The sequence below is a fragment of the Ursus arctos genome, unplaced genomic scaffold, assembly GCF_023065955.2.
Source record: "Ursus arctos isolate Adak ecotype North America unplaced genomic scaffold, UrsArc2.0 scaffold_29, whole genome shotgun sequence".
Lineage (NCBI taxonomy): Eukaryota > Metazoa > Chordata > Mammalia > Carnivora > Ursidae > Ursus > Ursus arctos.
In genome coordinates this window covers 25,052,320-25,074,717 of record NW_026622974.1, presented here as the reverse complement: position 1 = coordinate 25,074,717, position 22,398 = coordinate 25,052,320, and the positions used below count along the sequence as shown (strand labels likewise).

The 22,398-nt window shown below is 37.3% G+C and overlaps 1 protein-coding gene across 12 annotated transcripts in view; it reads right to left on the bottom strand.

Annotated features, from left to right (window-relative positions):
• FAM135A (family with sequence similarity 135 member A) overlaps nucleotides 1–22,026 on the bottom strand; it is a 124,248-nt gene extending 102,222 nt beyond the window's left edge. For 5 of the 12 annotated variants that reach the window (XM_026507123.4, XM_048219750.2, XM_048219749.2 and 2 more), the window contains exons 1-3: nucleotides 21,554–21,983; nucleotides 6,045–6,134; nucleotides 4,073–4,188 (exon numbers count right to left, since the gene is read on the bottom strand). In XM_026507123.4, coding sequence (XP_026362908.2) covers nucleotides 4,073–4,149 — 77 coding nt within the window. In that variant the 5' untranslated portion in view covers nucleotides 4,150–4,188; nucleotides 6,045–6,134; nucleotides 21,554–21,983. Of the gene's footprint in view, nucleotides 1–1,487; nucleotides 1,633–4,072; nucleotides 4,189–6,044; nucleotides 6,135–19,875; nucleotides 19,965–21,553 lie in introns of those variants that run through there. The other 7 variants (XM_026507122.4, XM_048219752.2, XM_026507128.4 and 4 more) reach the window with 4 other exon arrangements.
• Nucleotides 22,027–22,398: the final 372 nt, after the last annotated feature.

Sequence of the window (22,398 nt, the reverse complement as noted above, 5' to 3'; positions counted from 1 at the left end):
TAAGTTGGTGTAGTCACTATGGAAAATTATATGGAGGTTCTGGGAAAAATTAAAAATAGAACTACTATATGATCCAGCAATTCCACTACAGAGTATCTGCGTGAAGAACATGAAAAAAATAATTCAAAAAGGTAGTATGCACCCCTATGTTCATTTTAGCATTATTTACAATAGCTAAGATATGGAAACATCTAAGTGTCCATTCATCAATGAATGAATAAAGAAGAGGTGATATATATATATATACACACACAATGGAATACCACACAGCCATAAAAAGAATGAGATTTTGCCATTTGTGACAACATGGATGAACCTTGAGGGTACTATGCTAATTGAATTAAGTCAGAAAAATACATGATTTCACTTACACATGGAATCTAAAAAACAAAACAAACAAAACCAAACCTAGACTTACGTATAGAGAGAACAGACTGATGGTTGCCAGAGGAGGGAAGGCTGGGGGAAGCAAATGGGTGAAGGGTATCAAGGAGTACAAACTTCCAGTTAAAAAATAAGTCAGTCATGGGGATGTAACATACAAGATGGGGAATAAAGTCAATAATAGGGTATTAACTTTGTATGGTGACACATGGTAAATAGACTTATTGTGATCATTTTGCAATGTAGACAAATGTCACATCACTATGTTGTACACCTGAAACTAATATAATATTCTATGTCAATTATAACTCAATAAAAAGCAAAAATATTCTTAAATAAACAAGTCAAGCGATGTATCTAAAAACAATGATCCTCTAACCATTAGATTTGAAAGATCAGAAACATAATAATATTCTTCAAAAGTCCTCAATGGATGGGGAAACCAGATTGTAGATGAAGAGAAAACCAATAAAAGCAGCAATTACACATGCTACATTTATGATGGTTGGCAATAAAATGGAATAATAATTCACTTAATCTTTATCTCCAGTTCCAAACCTCCAATTAATTATGAACTAACTCCACTTGGATATCTTACCTCAAACTCAGCATACCAAAATGAACAAATCTTCAACTTCCTTATTAATTTCAACATTACTAATATTGTACAAGTTAATAAGATTAAAAACTTCAACATTATCTTTTAAATATTTATTAAAAATACCCAATTTGCAACAAGTGGAACAATGAAACCATATGCCCACTACCCATTTTCAACAATTAAAAAGATTTTTGCCATATTTGACTCATCTGTACTTTTTCTTTGCTGAGCCATTTCAAAGTAATCTTAGATATCACATATATTTACACTTCTACATACATATTTTTAATGTTTTTTCAGTCTCATCCTCCATATGGAATCAGTCATTAAACCCAACTATTCTTCCCCCAAATGCCTCCCAGAAATTAATAACAAAAAAATAAAAAATGTTAAAGTGGGTAGGAGAATGATTTTTAAAATGTCTCTGATTTTTTCACCCATCCTGGTGTCCCATACATTTTGCAATGTGACTTTCAATAAAAAGTGGAGTTTAGTTCCCTACCCTTAAATCTGGGCTGGCCTTATAACTTGATTTGGGCAATACAATGTGGCAGAGATGACAATGTGCTAGTTCCAAGCCTAGGTCGTAAAAGGTCTTCTTGCATCGTTTCTTTCTCTTTGGAGCCTGCCTCCTCTGTGAGAATAAGCTGGAGGATGAGAGATCATAAAACAGAGCTGAGTCCGCCAAGGTAAGGCCATTCTGTAACAGCTAGCACCCAGCCAACCTGCCAGCTGAGTGTGAATTCATAAGTGAACCCAGCAAAATCAGCCAAGTCAGCCAAGAACAACAGAACCATTCATCTGATCTGGACTTGTGAGCAAAAATAAATGTTTATTGTTGTGATGCCACTGAAGCTCTGTGTTTGTTATTAGCTGCATTACTGTGGAGATACATAATACAGAAAATTGCTAACTTAGAAGTAGTGTGCACCATAACAAAAATTTAAAATATGTGGCACTGACTTCGGTACCAAAGTAACACTTATAGTTACAGAGGCAAGAAAAATGAGTAAATTATAGAGATTTAAAAAATGGTAACCCATGTTATACAGTGATGAAACTTTTGGTAAACACACTGTCAACAATAACTTAGAAGAAGTTGGACAATGTATCTAAGAAACTTTGGGACTTGAGCAAGCTAATTTCCAGGGAGAATACTGAAAATGTCAACTGGTTACTCCTTGCTAAGCATAATAAGGTTCTGTCAGAAAGAGATGAGCTGAAGAAAGAAGTGGTCACTTTACAAACAGAATCTAGAGGGAATATAGATGGACCAGGACTTGCTAGATTGGAAAACAAAACTGGCTTTCATCTTCAGTCTCCCTAAAGATTTTAAAAATAAAATGCTGCTACGGACAAAGATCATTATCACGGGAGTGGCTACAAACCCCTTTCGTAAGATCTCTAAAGAACTTAAAGCAGTGTCTAAGTAGACATTCTCAGTTTGACAAAAGGGCTTTGAGGAAGTTGAGGGGCATGATCCCACAGAATTCTGATCCCCAAATATTAGTGATTACATCTACAGAATAATCATGTCTCAAAAGACAATTGTGGATGTAGGTTTCAGAGCTTGGAATGAACTATATCAGACATACAGAAACCTCACAAAATTTTTAAGTAAGCTTTACTGGCCTAAGAAGTGCCAGCTGAGACTCCTGGGCTGGCCTTATAAGTTGCTTAGCCAACAGAATGGAGTGGAAATAACAAGCGTGCCAATTCAAGAGGCCCTGCATCCTCTGCTGTCTTTCTTTGACTTCTGTCCCTGCCATGAAAACAAGCCCAGCCTGTCCTGCTGAAGAGAGACCACGAGGAGTAAAGCAGAGCACAGCCATTTTTATTTTTTCAACAAGATGGTAAAGCCAAAACAAGCTAAAAATAAAACAAAACAACAACAACCACAAAAAACTCAATAGAAAATCTCTCTCACCCTACTTCTGATAGTCAGAGCTCCATTACTATCACCTAGTGCAGACCTTCAGGTTTGTACCTGAGTTACTGCAAGCACCTCTAAACTGTCCCCTATGCTTCTATTTCTTCTACACAACCATCAATCTAATATATCACAATCTTCGTCATGTTAGTAAATGCTTCTTGTAATAATAGTGATAATTTCTTTCTTACTTAGAAACCATTAATGGCTGCCCAAATCCCTACTGTCAACTCTTCTTCAGACATTAGGAGCCCTTCACAAACTTAACCTCTCCTTTCTTCACTATCTTTTCTTTTGCAATTCTGGAGAATTCCAATCTCCTAAATATTCTTTAAAAGACATGTTCAGAGGCACCTCAGTCATTAAACATCTGCCTTCGGCTCAGGTCATGATCCCAGGGTCCTAGGATCAAGCCCCAGGCCCCCTGCTCAGTGGGGAACCTGCTTCTCCCTCTCCCTCTTCCTGCTGCTCCCCCTGCTTGTGCTCACTCTCTCTCTGTCAAATAAATAAATAAAATCTAAAAAAAAAAAAATACATGTTCATTCTTATTTCCAAGATTTGATTCACGCTGCTCTCTCCTACCAAAAGGGTCTTTCACTTTATCCTTTGCCTATACAAGTCTTTTTTTTTTTAATAATAATTTTTATTATGTTATGTTAGTCACCATACAGTACATCCTTATGCCTATACAAGTCTTAATCACACTTTGATCCTATTTCTCCATAATGCCTTTCCTAAAATACTAACCCAGAAAGATGTCTTTCTGTTCTGATTCCTAGAGCACTTTCTATATACACTTCTTGAAAATTCATCATTTTGCATTTCCACTTAGCTGTTTTGTGCATATTCTTTATTTTCCCCATTCACTATAAGCTTTTACAAGCAAAAGAGATCTTATACATTTTCACAGAAGTCCTCTCAATGCTCAGTACAAATTCATAAATGCACATTACATATATCCAGCATTATCATTAAATCCACGTGAATAATTCTCAAACATTTACTTAAAACTAAAATTTCCTAAGAAAATAATTACTTGAATACACCTCATTGTTTGCCTTATATAGGCTGGAATATAAGTATGCAATTAACTTTAAATGAAAATCTGTACATCTTTTCTTATGCAAAATATATAATCTTCACATTAAAATACATACCCTCTCTGAAATAAATCCACATTGTAGAACTTGTTTAGCTCCACAGAGAATTCTACCATTGCTTGAACTTCAGTCATTTTCAATTTATACTGAGAAGACAAATCTGGTAACAGCACCTTGGTAAAAAAATCATGAGAAGCAGAATGACAAAAATGCCAACTTACAAAAACACTAATATTTAAACATATTTCAGAGTACGACAGGCAGAAAATAAAAATGAAGCAAATTAATTCAGTGTACCTAACTTAGCCTATCCCAACTAAACAGCACCAGAATCAACTAAATATACTTACTAATGATATACTTACTAAATAACTATAATATATAATTTAAGATATGTTCTAACAGAATGCATTTTCTAAGACTTGTTTCCCTTTGTGACATCTATGTGATAATAATACAGCAAACTGCTGGGGCACCTGGGTGGCACAGCAGTTAAGCGTCTGCCTTCGGCTTAGGGCGTGATCCCGGCGATCTGGGAACGAGCCCCACATCAGGCTCCTCCGCTATGAGCCTGCTTCTTCCTCTCCCACTCCCCCTGCTTGTGTTCCCTCTCTCGCTGGCTGTCTCTATCTCTGTCAAATAAATAAATAAAATCTTAAAAAATAAATAAATAAATAATACAGCAAACTGCTAAAAGAAACCCTTGACTTTATCACAGATAAAATAGTAAAGAAAAAAATTAAGTGACCTAATTATTCTCTTCTGGTTCTACATTGCACATCCAGGCAACTCCAAAGTCATGAAGAGAATTAGCATTCTTTGATCTCCATTTAAATTCATGAAGGTTTTTTTCTGTTAGGTGAAGTTCTTAAGTTACTATTTGTTTTTAAATTTCAAAAAAAAAAATTTCCCCTCATTACAAAAGCTTAAAGTATTCATTTAAAGGACTAAAAAAAAAAAAAAAAAAATACAGGGGCGCCTGGGTGGCACAGCAGTTAAGCATCTGCCTTCGGCTCAGGGCATGATCCCGGCGTTATGGGATCGAGCCCCACAACAGGCTCCTCCGCTATGAGCCTGCTTCTTCTTCTCCCACTCCTCCTGCTTGTGTTCCCTCTCTCGCTGGCTGTTTCTATCTCTGTCAAATAAATAAATAAAATCTTAAAAAAAAAAAAAAAACAGACCAGCAAAAATAAAAACAGTCATGATTCTGTCCATCGAAATATATGCTTTGGTATATATTCTTTACCTGTGTGTGCTTTTGTAAAATTTCTATAAAAATAGGATCCAAACCACATGTACATTTTATAGTGTTTACCTCATCTAATTTTTTGATGAGCACCTATGTCAATAAATGTAGTTTTACAACATTATTTTCAATTGTTCACTATTACACTGTGAATATTATAATTTAAACCATCTCCTATTGTTGGGTATTTCGGTAGTTTCCATCTTTTCACTACTTCAAAAAAGTACTGTAACAATCATCTTTATCAATAATACGTGCTTTAAAACACAATTCAGAGTAAGAAAGTGTTGAAAGACAATTCTCCAGAGTCTCATGTTTCTGCATATTTTGCAAGAAGACCCTGACTGCCCCTGTTCCAGACTATTTTTCAAGGATGTATGATCAGCGAACAGTCTTAGAAGTCAGAGATAGTGTCTCATACTGGAACAATGGGCAAACTTGTTTATTTTCCCTTTAATAGGCATAAGTCAGGCAGACTTATTATCCATTTTAAAAATCCGGGTCCCCTTAGCTGAAGGTTCCTCTCCTATAATACAACCTACTGATACGCAGGTGCTGCCTAGTACTGTAGCTACTGCTACTACTATGAGTGCAAAGCGGCCTTTTCTTAAATCTAGGAGTCTCAGGTCTTCTGCCCACATCCATGGCACTGCGGCAGGCTAACTTGTTAGCCTGCAAGGGGGATAAAATCTCAGACCCTTCATAGTTTTTGAAATAGTTCTTCATAGAAATTCAACAAATATTCTGATCCATTGACTTAAATACAAAAGAAGAGATTCTTACCTCTGCTGGTTAAAACTTCATTTTAACATTATGAAATAGCCAAACTTGTACTTCCAGTTACTGATTCTTATTGAAAATATATTGTTCCCCCTATGAGAAAGAAAAAAATAACATATCAAACAAAATAGATATTAAGAAGTCCATTTTAAAGAAACCTAGGCTTCATTAGTTACTTAACATTCTCAATTATCTAAAAGATCTAGATAAGCCTTCCTAGAAATAAGTTGTTGAGATTTTTCATTCAGTTTCACTGATATCAATATTATTATAACTTTGTTAAGGAATCATTAATGTATACTTCATAGGACAATAATAAGTAAGAGTATTTTCTTAGTTCAGTGCTTCAGAAACAATTTTCATGAATTTTCAAAATATTGTAAGCTTATTACTTTTTAAGATGCAAAACTTACCATTTTAAAACAACTCCTTGGGTAGAGTAAGTGATTTCTGAAGTTACGTATATATGAAATGTGCATGTGTGCATTATGCGTGCACACACACACACACACACACACTTGAACTATTTTAAATACACTGACAAAAAAGAATGCCTGGATATGCTATGGATAGTTTTGTTCGCACTCCAAATATGTATTGCCTGAACAAAAAAAATCTCTTCCCCTTGGTAAAAGTACCTTTGATACTAAAAATGTTAGAATAAAGACCACATTCACTCTTCTTCATAGGTTCTTTTTCTTCTCTCCATCATAAATACGTAGACTTTACCACCTTCAATAATTGCTATTTCATTTTTTACTGATTTATAACGGACATACATTAATATATTAGTTTCAGGTGTACAACAGAGTGATTCGCTATTTTTATACATTACAAAATGATCACTTCAGTAGTTCTGGTTACTATTTGTTACTATATAAAGTTATTACAATGTTATTGACTATATTCCCTATGCTGAACATTACAACCCTGTGACTTATTTGTTTTATCACTGGGAGTTTATACCTCTTAATTCCCTTCTATTTTGCCTATTCCCCCCCCCATCCCTTCTGACAACCACCAGTTTTCTCTCTGCATCTATGAGTCTGTTTCTGTTTTGTTCATTTGTTTTGTCTTTTAGATATCACATATAACAAAATAATGTGGTATTTGTCTTTTTCTGTCTATTTCACTTAGCAAAATACCCTCTAGGTCCATTCATGTTGCTGCAAATGGCAAGATTTCATTCTTTTTTTTAATGGTTGAGTAATATTCCATTGTACTTATACAGCACATCTTATTTATTCATTCATCTACTGATACATAGATTCCTTCCATGTCTTGGCTATTATAAATAATGCTGCAATGAACATAGCGATGCGTTTATCTTTTGGAATTAGTGTCTTCATTTTCTTTGGATAAATACCCAGAAGTGGGATTACTGGATCATATGGTATTTCTATTTTTAATGTTTTGAGGAACATCCATCCTGTTCTCCATAGTGGTTGCACCAATTTACACTCTGACCAACAGTGAACAAGGGTTCCCTTTTCTCCACTTCCTCTCCAATACCTGTTATTTCTTGTCTTTTTGATATTAGTCATTCTGACCGTTGTGAGGTGGCATCTCATTGTGGTTTTGATTTGTATTTCCCTGATGACTAGTGATGTTGAGCATCTTTTTATGTGTCTGTTGGCCATCTGGATGTCTTCTTTGGAAAAGTGTCTATTAAGCTGCTCTGTCCATTTTTTAAACAGGGTTCTGTGTTTTTCTACTTTTGTTTTTTGTTTTGCTGTCCAGTTGTATGAGTTCGTATATGTTTTGGATATCAACCCCTTATCAGATACTTCATTTGCAAGTGTCGTCTCCCATTCAGTAGGCTGTCTTTTTGTTTGGTTGATAGTTTCCTTCACTGTGTAAAAGCATTTTAGTTTGATGTAGTCCCATTTGTTTATTTTTGCTATTGTTGCCACTGCCTGAGGAGACATATCCAAAAAGTACTGCTAAGCCCTATGTCAAAAAGCTTACTGCCTATGTTTTCTTCTAGAAGTTTTTTTGGATGTAGGTCTTACATTTAAGTCTTCAATCCATTTAGGTTTATTTTTGTATGTGGTATAAGAAAACGCTTCATTACTTTGTATGTATCTGTCCAGTTTTCTCAGCACCATTTACTGAATAGACTGTCTTTTCCCCACTGTATGTTTTTTCGTCCTTTGACACAGATTAACTGACCCTATAAAATGGGTTTATTTCTGGGCTCTCTATCCTGTTACATTGATCTACATGTCTGTTTTTGTGCTAGGACTATAATGTTTTGATTACTATCATTTTGTAGTATAGTTTGAAATCAGGAAGCATGATACCTCCAGCTTTGTTGTTCTTTCTCATGACTGCTTTGATATTTGAGGTCTTTGGTTGTTCCATACAAATTTTAGGGTTATTTGTTCCAGTTCTGTAAAAAATGTCACTGGTATTTTGACAGGGATTGCACTGAATCTGTAGGTTGCTTTGGGTGCTATGGACATTTTAACAATATTAAGTTTTCTAATCCATGAGCACGATCTATCTTTCCACTTGTGTCCTCTTCAATTTCTTTCTTCAATGTCTTATAATTTTCAGAGTATAGGTCTTTCACCTCCTCAGTTAAATTTACTCCTAGGTATTTTATTCTTTAAATGTTTATTTATTTTTAAGATTTTATTTGAGAGAGAGAGAGAGAGAGGGACTGAGCACGAGTTGGGGGGTAGGGTCAGAGGGAAAGGGAGAAGCAGACTCCCTGCTGAGTAGGAAGTCCAACACAGGGCTTGATCTCAGGACCCCAGGATCATGACTTGAGCCAAAGGCAGATGCTTAACCGACTGAGCCACCCAGGTGCCCCCCCCCTTTATTTTTTAAGATTTATTTATTGAGAGAGAGTGAGCACAAGTGGGAGCACAAGTGCTGAGCACAGAGCCCGACGTGAGGCTCAATCCTGTGACCCTAAGACCATGACTCGAGCCGAAACCAAGAGTTGGACATTCAACCAGCTGCACCACCCAGGTGCCTGGTATTTTATTCTTTTTTGATGCAACTATAAATGGGATCGTTTTCTTCATTTATCTTTCTGATAGTTCATTGGTACTATATACAATAAACACAACAGATTTCTGTATATTAATTTTGTATCTGGCAACTTTACAGAATTCATTTATTAGTTTTAATAATTTTTTACCAGAATCTTAAGAGTTTTCTATATATAGTATCATGTCATTTGCAAATAGTGACAGTTTTATGTCTTCCTTTCCAATTGGGATGCCTTTCACTTCTTTTTCTTGCCTAATTGCTGCGGCTAATACTACAAGTACTATGCTGAATAAAAGTGATGACCGTTTTAGAGGAAAAGCTTTTAACTTCTCACCACTGAGTACAATGTTAGCTGTGGGTTTGTCATATACGGCCTTTATTATGTGGAGGTACACTTCTTTTATAAATAATTTATTGAAGTTTTTATCATGAAAGTATGTTGAGAGAGAGTTCCATATTTTGGGCATCCCTCCCAATTGTGGCGTTACCATATCTGGGGTAGGGTCCAGGGTGAGGCTGTGCCATCTCCACGTTTCTCTTTTATCTTTTGTTATAGAAGCACTGTTCATCTAGTTCTCCGTTCCTTTTCAGAGGGCATCATTCCATATAAAGATATGTTTGTTGAGTCTATGGGAGGAAGTGAATCCAGAGTCGTCTTTTTTTTTTTTTTTTTAAAGATTTTATTTATTTATTCGACAGAGATAGAGACAGCCAGCGAGAGAGGGAACACAAGCAGGGGGAGTGGGAGAGGGAGAAGCAGGCTCATAGCGGAGGAGCCTGATGCGGGGCTCGATCCCAGAACGCCGGGATCACGCCCTGAGCCGAAGGCAGACGCTTAACCGCTGTGCCACCCAGGCGCCCCGAATCCAGAGTCTTCTTATGCCACCATCTTGAATCCCCCTTCTAATAGCCACCATTTTAAACCTTAATAATCACATCTAAAGACTGTACAGTAGGGGCACCTGGGTAGCACAGCGGTTGAGCGTCTGCCTTCGGCTCAGGGCGTGATCCTGGCGTTATGGGATCGAGCCCCACATCAGGCTCCTCTGCTATGAGCCTGCTTCTTCCTCTCCCACTCCCCCTGCTTGTGTTCCCTCTCTCGCTGGCTGTCTCTGTCTCTGTCAAATAAATAAATAAAATCTTTTAAAAAAATTTAAAAAAAAATAAAGACTGTACAGTAATGATTTTTAAGGAGAACAAATCAATGTAACCTTTATATAAGACATTCCCCATTTCATGGATATAACCCCTTTATGATAGTTTCCTCTATACAGATATTCTTAGTGTTCAGGGTTTAAAGATCATGTTCCAGTATAGACTCTTAGTCAAGTATGGTTAGTTCTCTATCTCTTAGTTTACTGAGATATAAAATAGGTATTCATTCATTCAAACATTTATTAAACACTTACAATACACTGGGAAATGCAATAGGCACGAAGTATAGCTAAGCTTGCCTGCTTTGGATTCCATCTGTTTCCCTTTTTCGCAGATGTAGTATTGTCTTGATAGTGATCTAGTTTTGATGACATAAATTAGGACAAGACCCCAAAGAATGGTAAAACAAAAGATGGAAAGATTCTCGATTCCTGAATGGTTTCACAGAGCACAGATGTCCCACCTATCTAGACTGCTTGGACTTTTATGTCTTATAACTCTTTGTTACAGCAACTGTATCTAACCTATACCCTAATATATCCCTATACTCTAATATATCCCTCTGCAGCCTATTTTCAAAAAAGCAGCCAGATGATCCTTTATGTTATATAATATTATTTGAAAATAATTCAAATTGTATTTCTTTCCTCCATTCCAAACCCTCAGTGGCTTCCCATGATACTCAGTAAAATTGCCTCACAATGGCCTCTATGATGACCTTATATAATCTAATCTTCCATAATTTCTCTGACCTCATCTCCTACCAGTCTGTTCACTTGGTTCCTTGCTATTTCTCAAACATACCAAATATATTCCTGTCCCAGGGTCTTTACATTTGTTCCCTGGAACACTCTTCCCTCCCCAATACCCAAATGAATCACTTTTCACCTCCTTCTAGTCTTAACTCAGATATTAACTTCTCAAATAGCTCTTTCCTAGCCACACTATCTAAAATAACAACTCTCAAAAAAAAAATTAAATAAATAAAATAAAATAGTAACTCTCCTTTCCTGGCACGCCCTCTTTCCTCCCTTATATTTTCCCTCAGCACTTATCTCCATCTAACAAACTAAAGATTTTCTTTTTTTTAGTTTTTATTACGTTTCCCCACTAACATGTAAGCTTTATAAAGGTAGGAATCCTGACTACTGTTCGTAGCTGTATCCCCACTGCCTGACACACAGTATGCACTCAATTTAATATTTAACAAAGATTTAATAAATTAACATCGAATCTTCCATAAATATTAACTGTTATTATTTTTCTATCTAACCCAACCAACCTGAAGAAAGGAATAACAACACTGATATATGGAGAACAAAGACATGTATGAATAAACTTCTATAATAAAATAAACTTTTATTTATAATAAAATACCTTTACCAGCATATGTTCTAGGTCTGTTAGCAACTTTCTTCACTCTTCTTCTCCTATTCTAGTGTCTTTTTTGTTCTACTGCTAATTTTCCTCAAAACTGTCTCTTTTTATTGATTATTCTCTAAACAGAAATACACAATACCGGTACAGATATATACATGTACAGATGCTGATAAATCTGGTTTTCATTCCCCCTCAAAAAACAGAAAACAATGATTTTTATGTTTATGTATAGGTAGAAAAATTTCAAAGTAGGACTAAAGGAAAAGAGGAGTAGGCAAAAAGAGAAAGGCACGAAAAACCAAAGGACTCTCAGGGTCAAAGGGGATCTGAGTCTCTTTTCATAAACTGCCCTCTTCCCATCACGGGGAGCAACTGCCACTCAGGTACAGCCAATTCTTGCTGGCCCAGCACTGGCGGACGCTTCTCAATTTTCAACAAGAAATTGGAAACTTTTTTCCTAAAGGTGAAATCTCCTAAACTTTAGATGTTGCCAACTAGTTCAAAAATAAACAAAAACAAAACAAGCAAACAAAACCTGTGTAGTTCAAATCAAATTCATCTACAGGGCAAATGCATTCAGTGTTTGCAGTCATTCACACACATTCTTATGCTATTCAGATCCTCAGGCATAGGACCTTTCATGGAACAGAAAAATCCTTGTCTGCCTTCTCTCAAGAATGAAAGAAGGTGAAGAAAGGGCTTCTTTCCTTTTACCCAGAGGATGCCTGGGAGACACTCCACTGTAAGGAACCCTCTGCTCTACCAGAAGCCATGAATTTCATGGCCCTCCTGCAGAGTCTGCTTGCTGGCTTAAAATCTGTCACTTTAATCTGAGCATTTGAACTACAGGAATAAGCTGATTTACCTGAGACTAAATTGTTCTTTCTGCTCTTCTGGACCTGGTGAAGTAGCCTAAATGGAATAATTTGAGTAGGCTCCTTCTTGGGCCATTTCCTAGGTCCCTAAGAGAGAATTTAGCTGAGTAAACTACAAACTCCAGTTCAAAGAAGACACACGGGAACCTCAAACAGAAACTGATTCTATACTAAATGGGAAATTTATACTGGAAGGCTCTTATACTGACAGGGAGAACAATCTGACAATTACCTTGTTATACCTCAGGAAAAGTCAGCTTACTTCCAAAGAAACAAGTTACCTATTATTCTGACAGACGTTCTTGGCCCTCTAGAGCTGCTCTAACACAGTGGCCACTAGGCACATGTGGCTACTGAACAATTAAAATGTGACTTGTGTGACTGAGGAACTGAATTTTTAATTTTAAAGTAATTTAAATTTAAATCCAAACATTAATGCAGTATAAAATATTTTTCACTTAACATAACTTTATTGTTTGATAGGACTATATTTTACTTTAACTGTTAAAAATGTAGTACCTTGAGATATGCTCTAAGCATAAAATACACAGTAGATTTCAAAGGCAGTACAGAAAAAGAACATAAATATCTCATTAATATGTTTTTTTATATTGATCACATCTTGAAATAATATTTTAGATATGTTGGGTTAAATGAAAACACTATAAAATTAATTTTACCATATATTTTTACTTTTTAAAATGCAGCTACTGGAAAGTTTTAAATTACACATACATATATATCTATTGAACATGTACGTTAGTCTAGGAATACCAAGCCATCTCTTTAACTGCTGGAAGGTATAGTTACTGCGCCAGAAATAGCACGAGGTCCATAAAAAACCACGCACAGTTTCTAAGATTATAGAGACGTTCACTCCAATCAGATCGGTTGAGAGACTTCCAATATCTACAAAGGGGATTCCAGGTATGGACATCTGGAAAAATGTGGGAGATGCTCCTACATCATCTACACTAATCCTAAAACAACAGCTAACCACAAACCTTTTTTTTTTAAAGATTTATTCATTTATTTGACAGAGAGAGACAGCCAGCAAGAGAGGGAACACAAGCAGGGGGAGTGGGAGAGGAAGAAGCAGGCTCCCAGCGGAGGAGCCTGATGCGGAGCTCGATCCAAAGACCGTAGGATCATGCCCTGAGACAAAGGCAGACGCTTAACAACTCAGCCACCCAGGCGCTCCTAACCACAAACCATTCTGAACTCGGTCTGAATTCATGAGTGTTACCAGAAATCTAAAAGGATGTGGAAACATCTGAAACTAAGAGGCACAGCTTAGAGGTTCCTTAAGATGAACTGGAGACCACAGGGGATGATCAGATCCTCTCAGATACTAAAAAAACAGCCTACACTCAAACTGTGGACCCAAAATATATGCCCTGAGGATGTTCTTTCTCCTAAGGAAGATAGTAAAGGAGCTGAACGAATTGGAACTCTAAGACACTCCCTTTGCTAACCTAAGGAATAAAAGGATTACTTCTACCAATTATGGAGCCAACAGCTCCAGCTTCTAAATTCTATGCCCAATTTAGCAATCATGACACAAATGGGTTCAGAGGTTATAATACTGACAGTCTAAATAATGATGCCTAATCTTATGCAGTAGCTACTAAAGATACTACATAAGGCAAAAATCACCTATGGGCCAACTCAGCCTCAAAAATCCCTCAGAAAGGTTCCATGTTGGCAATCAATATACCATTTCTCAACGAGTAAAACACATTCACTTTGTCTTTCAACTTTAGGAAAAAATTCAGTTTCTTCAGTGGAACCCTATATAACAGAGTAAACTTGCATTTAGGGGCCATATTGTACACATCTTTAAAATGTTCATATTCGATGCTGAGAAACTCAAATTATGGCAGACTTACAGGAACTGATACCAAATGAAGGAACATTACATTCAAGCCCAACTTCACACTACAACAGACATGTGGGGACAGAGACTGACATTTAGAATCTGGGACCAATGGAGGAAAGAGCATCTTATACGTACAGTTAAATTCAAGTATGTTAAATAGGAATATGATGGAAACAAAGAAGGAGGTTACCTCAATCCATTTAATACTAGCTGGTCGGTTTTGTATCCATTTTCTTGAGCCTTCTCCTAATGAATAAGTAGGAAACTAAAAATAGGGGCACCCCCAGAAGCCTTCAAAATGCCACTCTTACAACCTTGTGAATAAAATATTCTTATAACGGTCAAGTTCTATAGCAAACTGAGAAGAGTAGATGGGTCTCTTGGGGGAGGGTGAGCTCAGGTGCCACCTTTTCTAAGTCCCACTCACTTAGGGCGTAGTTGAACTCTAATCTATACAGTCTCAGGACCTTCAAGTTTTAGAGCTAATCCTGACCAAATCAGACCACACAGCAGTAAACTGAGAACAATCAACCAGTGATAATCTGGATTAGCCTTGTATCTCTCAACTTGCCATCTGGTATAATTCTGGCCATGGTTAAGTCTGCATTGGGTGGTTCAGTCTAAATATCTGAGCTATGTTTTTATTTCTTTTCTTTAAAGATTTTATTTATTTATTTGAAAGAAAAAGACAGAGATAGTGACAGACAGCACAACACGAGGAGGAGAGGGAGAAGCAGGCTCCCGGCTGAGCAGGGAGCTTGACGAGAGGTTAGATCACAGGACCCTGGGATCATGACCTGAACCGAAGACAGACGCTTAACCAACTGAACCACCCAGGCGCCCCTATATTTTTATTTTTTTATTTACATTCATTTCCTTTCTTATTTGGCTAAGGCCCTGACACCCTGTCCAGCTTCGTAAGCTCCCTCTTGCAGGGGCTAAACATGCTAAGTCACTGTATTATAACCTGCTCTAAAATGGCCAAGCCACCTGTCACTTGCCTAACTCTGAAGATCACACCATTTTTAGCTTTTAACTTTCTTTTTTGCCTTCACAATTATTCACATGCACAACACACTTTCATCAGTGACATCTCTCATTTTAAAAAGTGATTCACGGCGAAGACAAGCTTATCAGAATAATTACAGTAGAAAGGACATGTAAATTAAGGAAGAACACTGGTCTAGAAACTTTTGCTGCCACTGCTTACTCATCAAAATCAATTCTTGATGGCCAGCCATATGCTATACTGCCCAAATTACAGAAATATTTAAGAAGAGAATAAAGTACTAAATTCTTCTTTTAGGGAGAGGAGGAGAGGAGACCTTCAAAAGGGAAGATAATGAGAACAACTTGATAGGCAAACTGTATTTTAAAAAGCTGTATATTTCTCTACTGATATCAAAATATAGATCAAATAGCAATATTAAATTGAAACCAAATATAAGCATTCAGAACTTTTTGGAGTACCTACTACTACCCCAGTAGTTTTAACTATACTGTTGCATTTAATTCTCACAAAAATCTCAAAGAGCTATCATTACTCCACTTTACAGGTGAGGAAACTAAAGAGCAAAAAGTTTACATAACTTACACAAGATCATAGTTAGGAAATAACGGAAAAAGGACAAAATCCTCAAATGTGCCAAACTACATGGCCTAAATTTAAACTTGAGTAATTATAAAGTCTACACCTGAATTGTTATAGGAAATAGACTAAAAGATCTTCAAGTTATGAGATAAATATGCCCCTACAACTGAAATCAGAATACAGCATTAATGAAAAAAATTACCCTTGACAAATTAACCACATTTAATTTTCCATGTAATTAGTATTACTCTCTAATTATGAAATCTTCAAATTTCTCACATTCCACACCCACAAACACAAAATCTGAAGTTTTAAAGGCACTGTTCTCTTCTAATTTCTTTAAAGTTTGATTTTGAACAGTTGTTATCTAATAAAAGAGAAATATATTATTACTAATCTTAGAACTGGCACTTAAGAAGTAAGCATTCTCAAAACAAAACATTGTTCACTTTGGGTAACTGTGTTAATATGACAGAAAATCCATAGAAAAAATATTTTTTTAAACATAGACAGAATGTTGGTACCTTCTGAGAGTACTCCCATGGTTAACTTATTACATGAGAATGAAGTAAAGAGACAGAGAAAGAACTTTTATTGTTCATTATGAAACACTTAATGAAAGCTACCTCTCACATTGTATTTACAATGGGAAAATAATATTTAATTTATTGAAACCAGCTCATATAAACTTTTCAGGGACACATCCATGCCATAAATCAAACCTGACAGTAATAGAATACAGAATGCCTCTGAATATATCCTGTTATTATATACTTTAAAAAAACAAGAATGGGGGTGCCTGGGTGGCACAGTCAGTTAAGTGTCCAACCCTTGGTTTCAGCAGGTCATGGTCTCAGGGTTGTGAGACTGAGCCCCACATTGGGTTTTGCACTGAGTGAGGAGTCTGCTTAAGACTCTCTCCCCCTCTGCTCCTCCCTGCTGTGTGCTCTCTCTAAAATAAATAAATAAATATTAAAAAACAAAACAAAAATAGCCCAAATGAGCAAAAATCAGTTACTTCTTTTAATATGAAGAGAAATTTGGAAAGAACCACAGTCATTATCTACTACCTAGTGCAGGGATCTGCCCAGCATCCCTTAAAATATTTCACCTTATCGGTTATCTCAACAAAGCTCAGAACCAGAACAAAGAATTACAATCCTCTCTCTGAAAAATATCCTAACAAACAATGCTTTCTTAAAAGTCTATGCTTTCTTGCTTTCTTAGGTATACCAGTAATTTTGATGTCAGGAGATCTGGATTCTAATCCAGACTCACAAAATCTTACTTTTCTCAAATGGAAATAATATTTGTAACTCCTAGGTCAAAAGGTAAGGCTTATGAAGATAATATATACGAATATACACAAAGCACTAAGCATGGCACTTCGTGCATGGTGCTCTATAAATAGTTGATATTATGATTTTATTTTATCTCATTTTTTCTTTTTTTTTAATGTATTAGGTTTTTATTTTAATTCCAGTATAGTTAACATAAAGTGTTTTATTAGCTTCAGGTGTACAATATAGTGATTCAACAATTCCCTACATCTCAATATTGTATCTCAATTTTTAAATATGCTTTCATTTAGAGAAATGTCTATTCAAAATGATGTAACTCAACTAAATAGGTTTTTATTATCAGTTTCAATTGTGTGGCTTAAAAATATTGTTATTTATAGGCCATTAGACCTTAAAGGGAAAACTGTTTGCTTCCAATTAAGATCATCTTAGCTCTTGGTGCGGAGAAAAACTAGGGGAAAAGGAGACTGTATTTCAACTTTCTATTTAAAAATTTTTTCTACTGATTTCCTTAAAGACATTTCTTTGGTTCCCCCTGCCTGAAGGTCTATTTCAGAACTCTTCTATAAAAATGAGGCCTTTGGCAAGCATTTTATTATATAATTATTATACTTTGATATGAAACTTATTAATTTTACAGAACAGGACTGGTGACAGCCTACATTCTAATCTTATCTTACCTGAGGAAAATAATTTTCAGTAAGCCTGAGGTAGAATGAGGGTGGTTTTAAAATCTGGGTCCTTAATTCCAAAAGGCAAAAGTGATAGCAAAGGTAATACAGGCTTCCAAGGCCTGGAACTGTGACTGTCAGTAAGCCCTGAGCCTGCTGTTTAGACATTTACAGTTAGCAGTATTTCCAACTGAAGACCATGACTTACTGGCAACTTGAGACATCAAAGAGCGGATGTCAGAGATAACACTGCTCTAAAAAAAAATCATGAATGAAACAGCTGCATCCCATAAGACAACGTCAAGGGAATTTCAATGAAGGAATACTTCTAGGTCTGATTATATTAAGAACTGTAGCAAAAGGACATTTCATAAAACTTAACAGAAATTTTCCATAATACTATCAATTACAGATTATAGATTGACAATATAATTTAGAAATACTTGCTACATTACGGATGGTCTAAAGAGACCTAATCCCATGAAAGGAATATACTATAATTTTCTCAGAATGTTGTTTTGGTTGAGAGATAGTTCATAAAGATTGTTTCATCAAAATAAGAAGGAGAGATCTGGTATAATCTGGTATAATATGCCTAATACCCTGTATATTCCTGTTAAGAAAAAAGAGGCTAATTTTTATTAAATTTAGCACATTATTGATAACTAAGTATGTACTTGTTAAAATGGTGAAACCCACTGTGGAGTTGTTTCACTCTATTCCTTCTGAAAAATCTAGACCGGCCTAACAACTTGTGCTTTGTAACTTTTCTAAAAACTCACTGGGTTCGTTAAGCATTTTTTTTTTTTTTGGTATCACCATTCTGCTTCTTACTTATTCATTTCTAAACTTTCTTCCTGACAAACAACTTGAGGAAAAGAAAAACAAAGAACACATTACTCATTTTAAACCTATATCCTCCCATCTCCATCCATTCATTTAAATACATACATGTATGTATCACAAAACTCACTTTTAAGCAGTTTTTCCTCAATACATAGAATCAAAGCAAAGGAAATCCTTGCCCTTTCTAATCCCTTAACAGTGCCCACTGTCATGGGTCTATATCTACAATAAACAAAGCTAAAATATAGGACAACAGAAAATTATGGAGGTAACCAAAGATGTATGAATAACTCTTACATCTCTTTTCAGTGTCAAATCCTGGCAAAGGGCATTTTCATTCTATATACTGAATGCTACAGCATCTGCTTCATTGTATATGAACATTAATATAAACTAGTACACAGTTCACCAGCATTTTACCAGATTTTTCACAGAAGTCTAAAATTTTAAAAATCTAAATTCCAGTTTGATCCGGAATTTAACCAATGATACGCTTACAGAGCCTAAAACAGATAGAAATAAAGTATTTATATAGCAATTTTTGTCTGTGGTGGCCCTACACGTATTCAAATAAGGCTTACTTTGCTATTGAAAGATCACTGGGTGACCACCTCTTTCACCCACTTATTACAGGTAAAGACAACTAGCTTATAGAGGTTAAGAGGCTTCTACAAATTAATGTCATGAGTCATCATAAGAGTTTGGATCTTCTGACATCAAATTCTATGCCTGCTGTCCACCACAAATTCTTAATTGCTCAGAGCACAGAATCAACACACTTAAAAAAAAAAATGCTAAGTAGAATTTGTAGGCATTTACTTTTTTTAATGAATTGTTACCTAAAAATAAAAAGACCTGCCTTTGAAAGGTGGGAAAGCTTCCTTCAGAAGCAGCAGTTATCTCTATTTGCATCGGAAAAATCATTTTTAAAAAATCTTAAAAGTTGAGGAGTTCATCACCTTCTACCACACACAACTGCTGGTTCTTCCAAAAGAGGTGTGGCTTAAAAACATCGGATCCTAAATTGTATTTCCCTTCACATTTATCTCTAATATCAATTTGAATAAGAAACTACCCTTTTTTCCTTGGTATTTCCCTTCTGTATAACAGAAACAGAAAATTTTAATTCCTACCTGACACAGACAACATAAGGAAGAATTTACTGTTTGTGGACTGCTTTGAGATTCCAGAACGAAATACATAATCCGGTTGATCTTCAACCCTAGAATAAAGGCAAACTTCACTTAAAGTATCTGCTTCAGCAGATGCCTTCAAAATAAAATACTATACCATTATTTATATAGGGAGGTTTTATGTAAATGAAAAGGGGGGGCCCAACAATGGTTAGAAAGTTCTTTTCCCCAATTCAAAAATTTAATACTTCTGTTCTCACATATTTTTCATTCAGTAGGCACACTAAATCTATTCTTAAATTAGTAGAAATTATATGCATTTATTAAAGAGAACAGAGACCCTCAGGAAAAATGATGCAATAATTTGCAATAATAAATATATAAAACATCAAATTATTAATGAATTTCATAAAATAAAATTTATTAAATTTCATTTAAGGTTAGCTCTTGGACTACCGTTTTTTACTGAAGGGCAATCAAATTTCCAAATTTTAACCTTATGTTTGTAAATCAGCCTTTAACAAATTTTAACACTTTATATTTCCATCAAGTCTATACTCAACCTGCTTCTTCTGACACTTAAGGTAAACATAATTCTTAAAAATTAAAGGTTCAATCAGTAAATGTAAGAGGTTTATTGCTACTGTCACTCTTTTGATAATATTCCCAGTCAAGGAAGAAAAAAGATGAAGAGATTTTATTAAATTGGAAGATGAACTAAGAATACTGAGTGGATACCTAGCTTACATAGAAAGCAGAGAGACTGAACTCTTCAGAGATTTAATGAAAAGTTAAACAGATTAAAGAGTCTCGATCTATGCAAAAGCAAAAAAAAAAAAAACCTCATAAAACAATAAACAGTTTTAGAAAAAAAAAAGCGCCCAAGATTAGATACTGTAAATAGGATCATAATGGAAAAGGACGGGGGTGGGGGACATGGGGGCAATAAACGCAAAGCGACGAAACAGGGTACCAAAAGACAGCTAAAGATTAAGGGTGTGAGGGCCTGCGAAGGTAAGGTGGGGCATAGAATGAACTCCAGCGCAAACCGATGTTAAAGCAAACACACGATCAGAAACTCACAAGAGAACGAAGACGAAGTGCTGAAACGAGGAAAGAAGAGAGCCAAGGAAGAAATTATAGAGGCAAACTTGGTCGGTAAGGAGAGTCGGGAAGAGCCAAACTAGGGATGCACAGTGAGATTGAAGAAATTAAGGCGAGCAAAAGGATACACTGCCTCAACCGGGAGACCAGCGGAGCGAAAGGGCACGTGGGAGGAGGGGGATGAAAGAGCATAACCACGAAATGGGGGTAAAGGGAGGACAGAGCCCTGAGGACCGAGCCGACCGCGAAGGGCAGGCGACGTCTGGGTACTGGAGGAGTGAGGTTCAGGAAGAGCCGGCCGAGGGACACGCTGCAGGGGCAGAGACAGCAGGGAGCACACAGCGGGCGGGACGCCGTGGCTCTTCGCCACCCGGAGGGCACTCTGCACAGCCGTCCCCACCGACCTTCAGCGGGCCCGGGGCCGGGCTCCGACCGGGAGCGGCCGGGTGAAGGGCTGAAGGAGGCGAGCGGGGACAAGGAGAAGGAGGCCGCTTCCTGCCGGGCCCGTGGGAAAGAGGGAGGGGTCTTGGGTGTAGGGAGCCGGGGGAGACGGAGAGGACAGTTAGGGGCTTACCTTTCGCCCGGCTTGTCCTCCGCCACCGCCTGTTGGACGGAGGAGCTCGTTGTCCTGCTGGAAAAAGACGGCCCTACCCGGGTCAGCACCATCCCGCCCCGGGCCCCCTCACATCGCCATCGCAGCAACCGCAACCACCGCAGCAGAGAAGCCGGTTCGTCACCGCCGCTCGGCTACTGGCCCGAAACCGCCACCGAGCATGCGCAGTCGCCCCGGTCCCGAGGGAACCCCGGCCAGCCTGCGCTACCTGCGATCAACAGGTCTCCTGCCCTGCGGCCCCGCCCCCGGCCTTCTCTTGCCTCCCCACTCCAAACTGGTCCCTCCTCTCTCTAGGGCTAGGCCCCGCCCCTTCCAAGCACTGCGCCCCGCCCCTCCCCCTCGTTCCAAGCCTCGCAACCGCCGCTCTAGCTCCAGCGCCAACTGAGATTTCAAGAGATTTGTCCACTCTATTTGCCTCTCGTTCCCAAGTTCTCGCGAGAACGGGAGTTTTGCGTCAATAAAATGCGCGAGTCCCCCGTAGAAGGGTCGGGCTAGGAGTTTAAAGAAACAAGCTAAGAGGCTACCTGTGTTTTCTGCTGAAGAGGAGGGTACTGGAGGAGGGCAAGAGAGAGTGCTAAGACTTCAGCTCTTGTTCTTTATTCTTCTGTCTTCTTGACCTCTTGGCTGCGGTCCCGGATAAAGAACCCAGTCCTTGCGCTACTCACCTTGCGCAGTAGGAAAGGAAGCTGCGGGAGTTCCGCGCCGGCTCGAGACTGCTGCTTTTAGGGACTAGTTGCATTTTTTAAGAGATTTGGATGCTGCTGTGGTTACTGCTAGGTTACTGATGCCCACAAAGGCGGGAGGAA